Source organism: Lagenorhynchus albirostris, chromosome X, assembly GCF_949774975.1.
Source record: "Lagenorhynchus albirostris chromosome X, mLagAlb1.1, whole genome shotgun sequence".
NCBI classification, from domain to species: Eukaryota; Metazoa; Chordata; class Mammalia; order Artiodactyla; family Delphinidae; genus Lagenorhynchus; species Lagenorhynchus albirostris.
The window spans coordinates 103,837,253-103,853,020 of record NC_083116.1 but is presented as its reverse complement, the minus strand read 5'-3'; the positions used below and the strand labels follow the sequence as shown (position 1 = coordinate 103,853,020).

Sequence of the window (15,768 nt, the reverse complement as noted above, 5' to 3'; positions counted from 1 at the left end):
AGAACAAAGGATTCTAAATTACTGACATAGAATTAGGAAAAAAATGAATTCAACATATTTCAATGAAAAATAAAACTCCACATAAAACAATAATGACAACAACAAACTAAAAAATAGCATCCTATTCTTGGTAAAAGCCATGGAACATGGAAACATGGAACAATTTAGAGCCTGCATCCTCAAGAGTAATATTAAAAAATGAGCTATTCATTTGGCACCTAAAATTAATAGAAGAATGAAAAATTTTACCCCTGAATAAGTAATACTTAGCTTTGGAAATATAGTAAATATGATTGAAAGTAAGTAAGATTCTCTAACCAAAGTTTTTGTCAAAAGCAAATGTTTTTTAGCCTATGTGCATTCTCTTCTTTTACTTTTTTTTTAACTTTAAACTTTTTTTTTTAACCTTTAGGCTACTTGCCAAATCTGGAAATAACTTTTTGTATATTTTATGCTATTATTAACATTTTACTTAAAGTTTTTTTTACATTTAAGTATGCAATTTTATGTTTCACCACATTTAAAAAAAATTATTTATTTTATTTATTTATTTTTGGCTGTGTTGGGTCTTTGTTGCTGCGCACGGGCTTCTCATTGCAGTGGCTTCTCTTGTTGCGGAGCACGGGCTCTAGGCACGCAGGCTTCAGTAGTTGTGGCATGTGAGCTCAGTAGTTGTGGCTCGCGGGCTCTAGAGCGCAGGGTCAGTAGTTGTGGCACACGGGCTTAGTTGCTCCGCAGCATGTGGGATCTTCCCAGACCAGGGCTCAAACCCATGTCCCCTACATTGGCAGGCAGATTCTTAACCACTGTGCCACCAGGGAAGCCCTCACCACATTCTTAAAGGCAATTTGTTTGCAGGATTATTTACATGGAAATTTAATTTACAATAATTTTTAAGACTTTGGATATATGGTGAAGTAATATGGGTTTTGCAAAATTGGAAATTTATATAATTATACATTTTTTACAAGAATTTTTCTAGATAATCCTACATGATTTCACTTTATCTTCACAATATTACTGCTGAGTAGGCTGGGACAGGTATTATCATTGATCTAATTTCAAAGTTAAAAACACTGAGACACAGAAATTTTATGTGGCTTGCCCAGGACACAACTAAGAGTCAGATTCGGTGTCTAAATTTAAGACTTTCATGTTCAAATCCAGTGCCTTGCCAACCACTCTAGCCTATTTTTTTGCCATAACCATATAATGCAAGCCAAGTGATTGGGAAAAATATTACTAATATTTTAATTATTTGTGGGTTTCTTGCCACACACTTTCATAAATGTTTGGTTTAAAATTCAGTGTGTACAAACCTAGAGCAAATTTCTCCATGCTGGTATATATGCTTAGTTTGTTAGAATTCATACATATGGATGATTTAATTCAATGAGTTTGGATATAATGTAAAAGAGACTAATCTTGTTTCTTTTTTTAAATTAAAAAAATCAGTTTTTATTCTTGGAACTACTAGATTAGCATTGTTCTGTCCTCTTCAATCGCAGACTTCATACCTGGATTTACCAGACTGTCATCCATTCATTCAACAGATGTCCACTGAGTGCCTATTTGTGGTAGGTACCGTCCTAGGAGTTGGAGATATAGTGGTGAACAACACAAACAAGATATTTTTTTCTTCCTAGTGGTTATGTGTATGATGGATGTTGGTCACCAGAGGGAAAAAGTCAAAAGGAGTACGTGGCTCATTTGCAAACCACTGCAAACGGTAAAAATTGTATCTTTTGCTGTGGCTGACTCAGTATCACCATCTTAATAAATGTAGCTCTGCAGTTAAATGGATACACATACACTTAAATGCACGTATATGTGTTTTAAGAGTTATAAAATCCTGCATGATTGCTTTCACATTTTAAGAAGGCGGAAATAATAGCTTTAGGCAGTTTTAGTTAACAAAAATGCCTTGAGACCCTTTGTAACTTGGCTAACAGAGGAGCACACAACTTTCATTTCTGAGAAAAAAAGGATGAGAGAAACCCATTAGTAGCTGTTGTGACAGCAGCCATTGGGGAGTAGATCTATCTCAAACCTGAGAAAGAGAAATTGGAGCACCAAAGACTCAAACTCCAGTTCATTTTCACTCTCTGGAATTTGTCTTTATCTGACAGATGAAGGCAACATCCTATATAAATCTAATTCTTATCCACTTTATGCCTCATCTAGTTACCAGGCACTACATTAATGACATATCAAATTGGGAACGGTGTTCAATCAAAAGGCATTAAAGTACCTATTAATTAATTTTTTCTGAGCTTCTAAAGAAATTTTTTTAAAGTTATATTTAGTGGCTCTATGGTAAGGTGTCCTTTCGATTTTTTTTCCCCTGCATTGTTTATGGCCACATGTCAAAATTATTTCCTAAATACAACTATATACTTTGGTGGAAACATTCTCCATAGGATGATGCACTGTCCTTACATAAGTAACCAATCAGTAATCATATATCACAGATCAAAAAAAATGACATCATAATTGGTCAAAGAACAGCTTGAATAGTTCATGAATAAAAGGAAAACCTCCACAAACTTAATTGCAACCACAAAATTTCAACCAGCATCATGAATTGTAAGTTTTAACATGGAAGTTTCTGACTTCCAGAATTTATAGGATATGAATTATCAAAATAGTCTTGCTAGGAGAATGGAAGGAAGCTGACTGAGTCCTTAAAGTACATTTTAGCAAAGATGGGAGTAAACTGCAGCATGGGGATCAAAGTAGGACAACTGATGGGCCTGATAAAATAATGGCTGGGAGAAATGAATGAATAATTTCCTATAAAAGAGAGACATGTAGAAAACATAAAGGGAAACTATCAAAGTACATATAAATATGAATTATAATGCAGTAAATATCTATAATATCTTCACTATAAGAGAAGTGAAAATTGAGGTACTATATTAATGATTTAAATATGATTTCAATTATAGCAAATAGATTAATATTTGTAAAGTACTTCACAAATATAAATAGCAAATCAATCAAGCAAATAAAATAAATATCAAATCAAATAAATCCCAAATCATAAAAGCAACTGAAAAAAGCAAATATATTTATAGCTGAATAAATGTGCTAGTTGAAAAGCTTAAACATTGTCCAACATCATACACAAAAATAAACTCAAAATGCATTAAAAACCTAAACATAAGACTAGATACTACAAAATTCTTAGAGGAAAACATATGCAGAACACTCTTTGGTGTAAATTGCAGCAATATCTTTTTGGATCCACCTCCTAGAGTAATGAAAACTAACAAATTGTAACAAATGGGACCTAATTAAACTTAAAAGCTTTTGCACAGCAAAGGAAACCATAAACAAAACGAAAAGACAATCCACAGAATGGGAGAAAATACTTGCAAACGAAGCGACTGACAAGGGATTAATCTCCAAAATATACAAACAGCTCATGCAGCTCAATATAAAAACAAACAAACAAACAACCCAATCAAAAAAATGGGCAGAAGATCCAAATAGACATTTCTCCAAAGAAGACATACAGATGGAGAAAAAGCACATGAAAAGATGCTCAACATCACTAATTATTAGAGAAATGCAAATCAAAACTACAATGAGGTATCACCTCACACCAGTCAGAATAGCCGTCATCAAAAATCTAGAAGCAATAAATGCTGGAGAAGGTGTGGAGAAAAGGGAACCCTCTTACACTGTTGTTGGGAATGTAAATTGTTACAAGCACTATGGAGAACAGTATGAAGGCTCCTTGAAAAACTAAAAATAGTACTACCATATGATCTAGCAATCCCACTCCAGGGCATATATCTGGAGAAAACCAAAATCTGAAAAGATACATGCACCCCAATGTTTTATTGCAGCACTATTTAAATAGCTAAAACGTGGAAGCAACCTAAATGTCCATCGAGAGAGGAACAGATAAAGAAGATGTGGTACATATATACAATGGGATATTACTCAGCCATAAAAAAGAACGAAATAATGCCATTTGCAGCAACATGGATGGACCTAGAGATTATCACACTAAGTGAAGTAAGTCAGACAGAGAAAGACGAATATATGATATCGCTTATATGTGGAAACTAAAAAAATGATACAAATGACCTTATTTACAAAACAGAAACAGACTCACCCGCTTTGAGGCACAGACTTTCACAATTACCAAAGAGGAAAGGTGGGGGGGAGGGATAAATTAGGAGTTTGGGATGAACATATACATGCTACCATATATAAAATAGGTAATCAACAAGGACCTATGGTATAGCATAGGGAACTCTACTCAATATTCTCTAATAACCTGTGTGGGAACAGAACCTGAAAAAGAATGGATATATGTATATGTATAACTGAATCACTTTGCTGTATACCTGAAACTAACACAACATTATAAATCAACTATACTCTAATATAAAATAAAAATTAAATTAAAATTTAAAAAGAAAAAAAAAGAAAAACTTGATTTTTCTCAGAGAAATCATGAAATGATTACATTATTCCAAATGTTATAGTCCAAAATATCAGTTCTTACAATGTGGTAACATATTAATAAAAGTCATATTTTTCCATGCACCAAACTATTCGATTATAAAGTTTAAGTAGAATTCAAAAAGCATTTGTAAACAAATTTTGCCTTGATACTTTATATGCTCCATGATTATTTAATTTAGAATAATTACAATATTCTTTTGTTTGAATAGTATTAAACTGGTGAAAAATCTAACCCTTTATCTAGCATGGCCCTGTATTACAATTTACACAGAAACATTAATTATTTTATTTACCTTCAGATATTTTGTTCAGATTTGTATATACAGTACCTCCTTCTATTATCTAACTTTCCTAATACCAGAATAGAAAACCAGTCAGCTTGCTCACGGCATTAGTTTTGTCTTCATTCAAGTGACTGACATTATTAAATTTGTGCTTAAATGTGATGAAATAGATTCCAAAGGAGAAAGATTTTGACCAGAGTGATAAGATCTCCATTGCCAGCACTTTTGCCCGTGCTTCACAGCAAGAGTGGAGTACCGAAGGCAAAGTTATCAATGAGAAGAAAGAAATCTTACATTTCTCAAGTGATCTTTCTACCAAGTTCACAGGACACCTAAATTCTCCTGAGCCCCAAATCTGCTGAGAATGGGCTTTTATACACCCATGCTCAAGTTTCTGGTGAACACAGAAATAAATCTTCTATCTTCTCTCTGAAAACATTTCCAAAATCTGAAAATCTCTCCTTACCACCCTAGCCCAAGCCACTGGCATCCGTTCTTCAACTGTCCTCCTTGTTTTTACCCTTGATCCCCTACAGTTCTACTCTCAGTGGGGCAGCCAGTGTGATCTTTTTAAAGCATAAATCCGATCACATCAGTCATCTTCTCAAAAACCTATCTCGCTCAGAATGAATGGTAGTCTTTATGACGGTCCACCATTTGTTTGCTTATATTCTGTCTCCCTCTGCTTTAACAAAAGCTGTATGAGGGCGGAGTCCATCGGTTTTGTTTACTGCTTTTTAAGCACTTAGAGCAATGCCTGGTGTATAGGAAGTGCTTAATAAAGATGTTTGAATGAATGAATCCTCCCTCACTCCTTACATTATTGCCTTGTCCTAATAATTCCTTTTAGGTCTCAAAGGTCCTGCATAAAAGCTGAACCAGTCAAAGAAGACTGAACGACTTTTGCTTTATGATCTTTGGCTTTTTCAGCTACAACAAGCTCTCCCCAGTGCTGCTGAGGTTGAACAAAGGCTGCCTTTACTTCTTGATCTTATCTAAGCTCTACATTGGGCCCAACTGTCCTGTCAACATCTGTGACTTTTCTCCATTTGTCTACACTTCTTGTCACTCACCCTGGCTACTAAAGACACAAAACATTTTATCCACCTCAACCAGAGCATCTTTAATATCATCAGTTTAGAATCTTTAATATCATCAGTTTAGATGAGACAACTGAAATGATGCATGTCTGACTTCTTTCTTTTCTTCCCTTTCTTTTCCTCTTTCTGCCTTCCTTTTCTCCTTCTTTATTTCCTTCCCTCCTTTCTCCCTTTCTCCCTCCCTCCCTCCCTTTTTCTCTTGCTGAAGTATAGTTGATTTACAATATTATAATAGTTTCAGATGTATAACATAGTGATTCAATATTTTTATAGAATATATTTCAAGTTATTATAAAATATTGGCTATATTTCCTGTACTGTACAATATATCCTTGTAGCTTATTTATATCTAGTAGTTTGTACCCTTTAATCCCCTACCCCATCCTGTCCCCCTTCCCTCTCCTCACTGTTAACCACTCACTAGTTTGTTCTCTATATCCGTGAGTTTGCTTCTGTTTTGTTACATTCGTTTGTTTTGTTTTTTAGCTTCCACATATAAGCAATAACATACAATATTTTTCTTTTTCTGTGTGACTAATTTCACTAAGGATAATGCCAACAAGCACATGGAAGTTGCTTGCTTCCTTTTATGGAATCTTTTTGAACTGGCATAGATTCAGTGAGAATTAGAACTCAGGACATTTTTCCTATGAACTGGCCACGCCAGTCCTCAGTATTCTACCATGTTTTACCCAAATTCACCCTTGCTATGCTCAACATAGTACCCTTGAAACCACTGCATGAAAGGTGGTACAGTATAGGGGTTAACAGCTCAGAGGTTAAATCTACTTGGCTTGGGTGCAAATCCTTGCTCAACCGATACTAGCTGTGTCAACTCTGTCAAGTTATTTTACTTAATATTTCTTCAGTTTCTTCATCTATAAAATGGGGATAATAATTTTAGATATTTCATAGAGTTACGGGGAGGATCAATTAGTTAATACAAGTTATCGAGTACCTAAGCCCTATATACAAATTGATCCCCCTTATTGCAAAAGATAAAGCATAGTTGTCATCCCTATTCTAACCCATGCTCTTATTTTTGTCCTAATAATTCACCTTTATCCATGCCAATCCCTAACTGAGCAACTAAGGCCTAATTAAGCAACTAATTGATAATATTGGCTTTGATATAAGGATAAATATTACTTTTGTGTGTGTTTCTCATTCATCGCTAGGTATGCCTTAGCTAATGTATTATGTATTAAATGCAGATTTACAATGTAAATAGGTGTTTATCTGGTTAGTTCTTGTCAAAATGATTAGGTAGCTTTTGAATTCAATACATCTATGGAAATCACATGTGCTATATTATTTATATTTTGTTCAGAAAGTAATTATTTTAACTTATTGCACATTATTTGTGTTGTATTATTCTTAAAAAATATGTATGTTAAACCACAGCGATACCTACTACAGTTCTGTAATTTGATTCATGCAAATGTGTCAGGAATAAAATCAACCACAATTTAATTTCAAACCTTCTCAACCAGCAGCTGTACAATTTATGCACTGCTTTTCTATTTTTACTACTAGATAATGACAATGATGAATGCCTTTAAGAGGAAGTACATATTCATTGAAAAGACTGAAATCAAAACTATCCCCCTTCAGAAAGCTCATAGAGGTAGGAAGCCCATTTGCTTGCTGCAGGAGATATGCTGGGAGTGAGATGGAATTATGCCCCAAACTCCATCTAATGAGGACTCAATAACCAATTAAATTAAAACTGCGATAATACTTTTTTTACAAACCACAGTAATCAATACCATTGTAATTGGTGTCAGCTTTAATACTATTAAATATATCTGAAAGAACAAAATTATTAGCTATGATTGCAGCCAGGGGCCCATCATTCTGAGTGTGTCAGGGTAAGAGGTATGAAGACAAAGATATTCAATTGACAACTTAATAAGTTTAGGGTTACTGCTCTCCTGACCTATATGTCCACGAACATGGAAAGGAATGAATATTAGCTCATTAGCAGTGATTTACATATTGAATGACAATGATGAACTTACAAACTGTGCTGTCATGAGAAATTAGTTAATGTGAATTATGACAGGCATGCTGGCATGTCTCCTTTATCAATTGATTTTCTTTTCTTCACAGTACCCGTAAGTGATTTGACTTTTACTTCAAAGAGAATAAGAAATAGCACCATACCAAAATGATGTAGTTCCAGAGATCCATGCATCCCTTACTCTATTTTAGTGTATAATTTTGTAGCTTATTTGATATGATGTAAGACATTAAACTCAAGTCACTCGAGATATTGCTACTCTGATTTCTAAGACAAACGTCTTTATCTATTTGTATAGTTATGCAAATATGTGATATGGAATGAGATCCGAAGACATTCATTTAGAGTATAAAATACTTTAGCTAATAGGTGCTGCTGAGAGCAAACTTACCTTCTGTCTATAATCTTATGCTATTTGCTTCGGCAAATACCAAGCTCTGGCTATACTATTATCTTTCATTTTGAGTGTGAAATGTATGATCACAAAAATTATCTTGAGACACACATTATTATGTACATTTTCTTGATGCTACATTTATCTTCAGACACTTCCCTCTAAAATTCAAACCCTACTTCTTCATCATGTTTTGTCTTATCAGAATTCATAAACTTATAGTCCGTGATTTGAAAAAAAGCTGGATTTGGTTGGAGGCTTTTGCCTGGTGATTTTAAATAAAGTATTTTATTGCTTTCTATTCAATTAGATACCATATGTTGTGGTATTGATACTGACACTAATTTGAAATTGAATGTGAATATTATAAGTGGAAATAGAAAATTAAAACTGTATACAAAAGATATAATTTAAAACCTCTTTTAATTTCCCCTTTTATGGGAAAAGAAAGACAAGTAATGTATCAGTTGGGAGTAAACTGTTTGTCTAGCAAAGCTTGTTTTTTGGAGAGTCCTTTCTGCCCTGAATGTATAAGAAACTATGATTTTAGTGCGTTCCTTTGTTTCAGGAAGTCTCTTAACATTAAATATTATAAAATACCTATTCAATTTTATGTTTCTCTTTCTACACTAGATTTCTAAAGCTAACCATCTTGTAAAGTATTTTAAGATTTCCATGTGTTAAGTCAGAATGCCTTCACGGTATACATTTAAGCAAAATGTTCTGGTACAGCAAATGATCAATATGATGACCTTGTAAAATCTGAATGAAAGTGCTTTGCTTTTACCTTCAGAGACTCCTCTTGTTTGAAGAGATCTTCAAAATCTTTAGCACAGAGGTCAGGAGCTTTGAGAAGTTGTTCCACTTCTGATAGGGCTTGTGAGACATGAGTAATCTCAGTCAGGTAAGTAGAAGGCACATAAGAAATTTCCAAAGGCATTTCTTCAGTCATCACCATCACTGATTCTTCATGGACAGTGTGCTGGTATAGATATACAAAAGAACAATTCTTTTAGCTTCCTAATATTGAAAAGACCTCTATTGAATTCATATAGATTCCAGATTATAGCTGACAGAGGGCTGGAAAGTGGATCAAAAATGCATGATGATAAGTCTAGTAAAAAGGTTATTTATTATTTATATATCCTCTCTTCCAAAACGTGTTAGAAGCATTTTATAATAAGAGATACACAAACATTAGCACCATGAATATAAGATTGAAAGACCAAGAGCCATAAGGTCATGAGAGGGGTAGTTTTACCCTAAGAAAAGGATACTTTTTACAACTGGATTTAAAAATGTAATTCTAAGCTTCCTGGAAAACTAAGTACGGGGTGGGATGTGAGGGGTCTACATCTATGATATTCATACCAAAAGGAACCTTTCCTATACTTTTTTCCCCTAATCTTGACTGAGGTACAAGAGGGACAAAGTGGTTTTGCTTGGTAGCTAACTTTCTATTAAGCACCTTCTCCTCCAAATTCCTGACATCAGCTGTCTCTTTGTTTTTTTTTTTAACATCTTTATTGGAGTATAATTGCTTTACAATGGTGTGTTAGTTTCTGCTTTATAACAAAGTGAATCAGCTATACATATACATATATACCCATATCTCCTCCCTCTTGCCTCTCCCTCCCACCCTCCCTATCCCACCCCTCTAGGTGGTCACAAAGCACGGAGCTGATCTCCCAGTCAGCTCCTCTCTTTGATGCTAGATTCTTGCTAAGTTAAACTGCTTATTAAGGTACTAGATAAGTAGGACTGAGGATGAAATTTACACTTTAATAAGAGCTCCTGAAAGCCTGAAGATCTAAGGGAGCACCAGCTTCTCCTCCTGCATCTACACTTTCCTATCTGCCATTCAAGTGTTAGGACTGATGGGCATCTGGGGCTCAGAGTCTGTTTGGACTTGGTCAGGAGTGACTCTTTCCCTATTCCTTATAAGAACAAGGAATAAATACTATTTGGAGTGCAAATTCAGAAAGATAAATGACCTCTGCTCTCTTCTGTCTATACTATAAGCAGCAAAACTCTTGTAATTGAAATTAGTTTTCCAGTAACTTTGTTTTGAATTGATGAACTGCCATCTGCCTGGTGATGGGGTCAGCTGAGGGTTTCAGTGGCAGGGTCTCTTGGGGAGTTCTGATGATAAGCATGCTAACACAGCCATTTATTACTGCACAGCCTTTAAGATGAGACCATCCTCATTTTTGCAGTAATGTAATTAAATGGTGTTTAGGATCCCAGACTGAAGCTACACAAAGATGAGTTAAAATATAAGCTGGTCCTTCATTTTGGTCATTCAGGTCCAGGATTCTTGTACTCACTTCTTAGATAATATAAAAACAAAATAATTCTAATTTAGATGTCTCATCTACTTATGATACTACAAATTCATAGAATTACACAGATTAACTTATATCACACAATTATACCTTTTAACAAAGTTTCGTTTAGTGTGTATACCTTGACCAAATACATGACACCTATTCCTTCATGATCAATGGAATGGTAATCTACATGTACTTCTAATTTTACATTTTAAATAATATTAGAATTTTGGGCTAGAGTTGGAGGATTTCATTCCTTCTATTCTCTTGATACATAGTATCTAGTCATCATAGATAGGAGAAGTGGTGCATACCAGGTGAATAAGGCAAGCTAAGGGATGATCCTGTGAACTTTTATGAGAAATGGAATATTTCAAAATAAGTCTTTGATACCATTGGGAAACTGTCAACTCATTCTCTAGAAAGTTCAGCTTTATAAATTTTGAATATTCTCATTTATTATAAAGTTCTAATAGATACAATAATTTTTAATACAGAGAAATGTGTCATAATTTTCATATATGATAATAAGCTGTCAAAAAGTAAACTGAGACACTCAGGTATTTGGAGATCTAGGTTACTATATACCCCTTAAAATATATCAGTCCTTTTGACACAGTCATGCAGGTCTATAATGAATAAACTATATCTACTGAATGCCTTTCAGTTTGGTTTAATAAAAATTTCAGACAGTTATTAAAAAATCAGTGTAATTGGAAGTATCATGTTCATTTTCTCTTCTTTATGCAAAATCCATGCACTCATATTCAGATTTTGCCTTTTCATTTGAATTTCATTAACTCTGCCTTGAATAATTATATCCTTCTGAATCCTGATGTGTACAAATCCTGTCTAACCTTTTGAAAATCAACTTGCTTTTGTTAATGTTCTTTACCACCTTATACCATTACAGATATTCATGCATCATTAGCATGGAAGTGCTGTAGCCATACTATTTTTTTATTCCTCTCTGTTCATATTCATTTCTAATGATATATACCCAAAAGAATACACTATCCTCATTTTCTGGGAATGAAACTGAAGAGATGTGGAAGAAAGCCCAAAAGTACCTATTTTTATTAACAAATTGAAAGCTCAATTGAAGTTTAGAAAGGATTATTATGGGACAAAACTATGATTTGTAATACCTAAAGTTGAGATGAAAACTGGCTTCAAATTTTGAGCTCTGTAAGTGGGCATAGGTATCACTCATAAAGTTTTTAATAAACTTCTGTTTCTCTAAAACTTCAGTTATCACTTTCTTTTTATTACTTAAAATTTGATTCTTGAAGAGCCACATAACTGCATGAAATAAAGGCAATCCTGTTTTGAAACAAATGAGGCATTATATCTAAGTTTTTAAAACAAAATGTTTTCCTCCATGATTTAAAGGACTTCTCTCTCCTCACTGTAAAAGTTTCAAATGAGTTGTGGTTACTGCCCCATTTATGAGTTATGAGGTCAAAATACTCAAGAAGAAAAATGCACTATATGCCATATCATTATGAGATATTCTTTTTTAAAATACCGATGTATCTAACATAAATGTGGTATATAGAAAATAGGTCAACACATTCAAAGTCTAACTAACCAAAATTAGCCAAATACCTGGACAAAAAAAGTAATGCAGTGATGGAACATTTTTTTTTATTTCATTAGTGTTAATAAAGACAAAGATATGTCAAATCTTCAAAATAATACAAGATTATTTATCAATAATTTAAAGTGAGCTATCATATGAAAATCTGCTAATTTATATCTTATCTTTCTCCAAAATGGCATTCTTAATTATTACAAATTATTTAAAATAATAATACAATGGTATATAAATCCCAAATAGGATTACAGGCTTTTATATGGGTTCTGATGGGTCATAAATAATATGGTAATGGGAAAGACTTAAGTTATCTAAGACAGGTAGCTTTCTCTCCTAGTCTCAAAAGTCTTCAGAGAAAAAAATTAAGTTTCCTTCTAATAAGATGGACAGTTAAGCTATTTGTATTTATTTCTCTTTGATCATTTATAGAAATTATAACCTAAAAAGGCAAATTAAATAATCAAATTTGGCAAAAAGAACACTGCATTAATCCACAGACTGAAAAAAGACTCAAATTATATGACATACGATAAACAAGAATATGACACAGCTGAGATAGGTAGGGGTTTAGTCTTTCCTGTTCACAGTTTTGGATACACATAAATGGCATGGCAATACTAGCGTTCTGACAGTACTTGGCTTTGCGTGCTTTTAATTAAGTCACTGTGCAGAATGACCTTAAATAATCAGCCTAATGAGATCACATGAATTGGTTATGATCTTAGATGAAGAAAACAGTGACAAGAGAGCATTTTCTCTCAGGAATTTCCATCCCTCTTCACTGCATCATCTAGAAAACTGCCTATGTGAAGTTATGTAACAAAAAAAAGGGGAGGATCAATCCTAGAATGATCATGAAGTAGTGCATCAACAAACTGTATTAAGCTTATAATTTACCCCTTTGGTTCAAAAAGAATAAAACACAATAAATACATAAAATAATCAGTATAAAATATTGCAGAAAGTCATCCTTTATATCTATATTATTTATTTTCTAAAATTAGAATGAATTTCTGGTACCAGGCAAGCTGGCAGGGAACAGATAATCAGGTGGAGCTGGATGTATTAGTCTTTAAGAACAACCTACTTCCAGGAGGCCAGGTATGTGTAGTGTTCTGGATAAAGGGTATGGATGCACCTGTTCAGTGATCTGCCTTATGTTGATTCTTCCCTTCCACATCATCCAATTTACTTAATTCCTCAGGGCCAAGCTAAATTACCATCTAATTAAACTGATAAACTGAATCTTGATAATGTGCTAATGGCTTATAGTGGTTTAAAGTATTATCCTTCACAGGATAACATTTGCATTTTAATATGGATTTTCAATACATTAACATAAAGTAGTAACTTGGTAGAATTCTAGTCACTAAGTATGGCCCGTGAGAGAAACGAAAGGAAAAGCCTTTGATTCCCACCAAGGAAAGCACCAACACATCAGCACCAACATATATGGCCTACCCCATAAGAAATTACCAGTAAAATAACATGACAATTAAACAGATAAGGTTATTTACCCTAGGTACCTTACAATGTAAAATAAATGCAGCAAAGATTCATGCATAGTACCTAGCCTATAATAGGTATTCAAAAAATTTGTTGAATAAATGAAGAAACTATCAACTTAAAAGGATAATTTTTTAAAATCAATATTTGGCTAGAACTCCTGGGATCTACAGCTATAACATAATTTCCATTTTGGAATTCCCAGAATTCAAACAGGAATATTTTCTTCATTTCATAATATAATCTTCATTGGTACAGATTTAAAAGGTATTTCTGATTTAACTAAACAACATTTTTTCCAACTTAATGCACACAAGCTAAATGCTGTTACACACATGTGTCTGGCTCTTCAATTGTCTCTCAGATTTTAATGTAACTCATTATATGTGAACAAAATAAAGCCATTATCTGAAGTACTCTTATACAGATAATTTTAGCAGATATTAATTTTAGCCTCTTTACGGAGGTCCACAATGCTTATTAGCAAATTGAAGTGTCTGAGAAGGCTTGCAGTCAAGAAATTTTTTTATCCTTTCTAACTCTTCCCAAAGTGTCCACATAAAACTTTTAATTTATATATCCAGTATATATTCGTTTAATAGCAAGCTATCCTGATACCAGCTTGGGAATATGCGGCATAGGAATTTTTTCATAGGTGCACATGTGAAAATGAACACACATATAATGAATTTGATGTGAAAACAAAATTAATACAAGAAAAAAATAAGTATGGAATTACTTTAACTTCTGCAAATATATGTCACCTCATTATATCACTTAATTTCTATTGTCCTGTGGATCTTCCACTTTGAGTAGACTTTGCAGAACAGACTTCCAATAGTATTAATTTCTATGCTACACTTCTCAAGCATCTCAGAAAATCAGGCTGGCATTTATGTCTATATCATTTAATGTGGCAACTAAGTAATTATATCTGAATGTGCATGTGCCATAATCCTGTTTCTGAATGAGGCTTTTTCTTTATTAGAAATGTGATAGTGAAAAAGCCTATAACTGTACTGTTCAATATGGTAGTCCTTGCCCACATGTGACTATTCAAATGTAAATCTAAATTATTTAAAAGGAAATACAAATAAAATTTTAGTTGCTAATAAGATTTAAAATATAACATGGTATTCATTTTTTATAATAGAAAAAGTCAATAATGCAAAAGCTAAAATATTTATGAAAAAGTTTAACACTAGCATTACATTTATCAGAAAATATTTGTTGTAGCTTTTCTATCAATAGATTGATAGTTTTCCTCATGAAGGTGATCTAGACTGGCTAGTAAATCCAACTTAAGATGTCAAACACTTAAAATTCAGTCAATTTGTCATTATACTACAGCAGATTGATTTTACTGAACTGCTAACATTTTGTTTTCATATACAATAGCCTCAATCTTTACGTAACCTCATCAACTCTGATGAAGTTACTTTATGAAAGCACCTATTACAAAGTATAGGAATTATACATGCATGATTAATCTGTTGAAAGCTATTTTAATTTATGCATGTATGTATATGTATGCATGTGTGTGTTCATACAAACAAAATGGAAATGTTGAGATAGGAAAATCACCTCATACACACGTTTTCTGTCTCCCTCACTGTTAAGTAGACACAACCTTCAAAATAACAGTGACTAACTACTAGAATCTAGAAGAATATGTGCATCAAGGACTCAAATAACAGAAAAAGAGGTGTAGGTAGAAAAAGATCATGAACTGGTAGTCTTAGAAAGATAGATGATCTCTGGCACAGTCTGGGATGAAAACTATGGATCTGGTGATTTCCAGATGTGTATATGAGGTAATTCGTAGGAGACAATTGATTTAAGAGGATCTATTGGGCCCAGGAAGGAGTAAGAACCTGCTGTTTTGCTTCATACAGGCACTACTGGACAGTGGCTGTACTAAATGGCTGAGGACAGCTTTAACCCCCACTTCTTATTCTTGAGATCAAGATGCTTAGCCACACATATTTATTCTGGGAGGTTCTGGCTTGTTAAGCCATTCTTCAACAGAAAAAAAAAAGCCATTATCTTTGT

General features: G+C 33.5%; 1 protein-coding gene across 1 annotated transcript in view; it reads right to left on the bottom strand.

Moving 5' to 3' along the window:
* The window catches only part of DMD (dystrophin), a 2,123,521-nt gene that overhangs the window by 1,216,924 nt on the left and 890,829 nt on the right, over positions 1–15,768 (bottom strand). Inside the window, exon 42 of the mRNA XM_060138437.1 lies at positions 9,071–9,265. Within this exon, the coding sequence (XP_059994420.1) occupies positions 9,071–9,265 (195 nt within the window). The remainder of the gene's footprint in view (positions 1–9,070; positions 9,266–15,768) is intronic.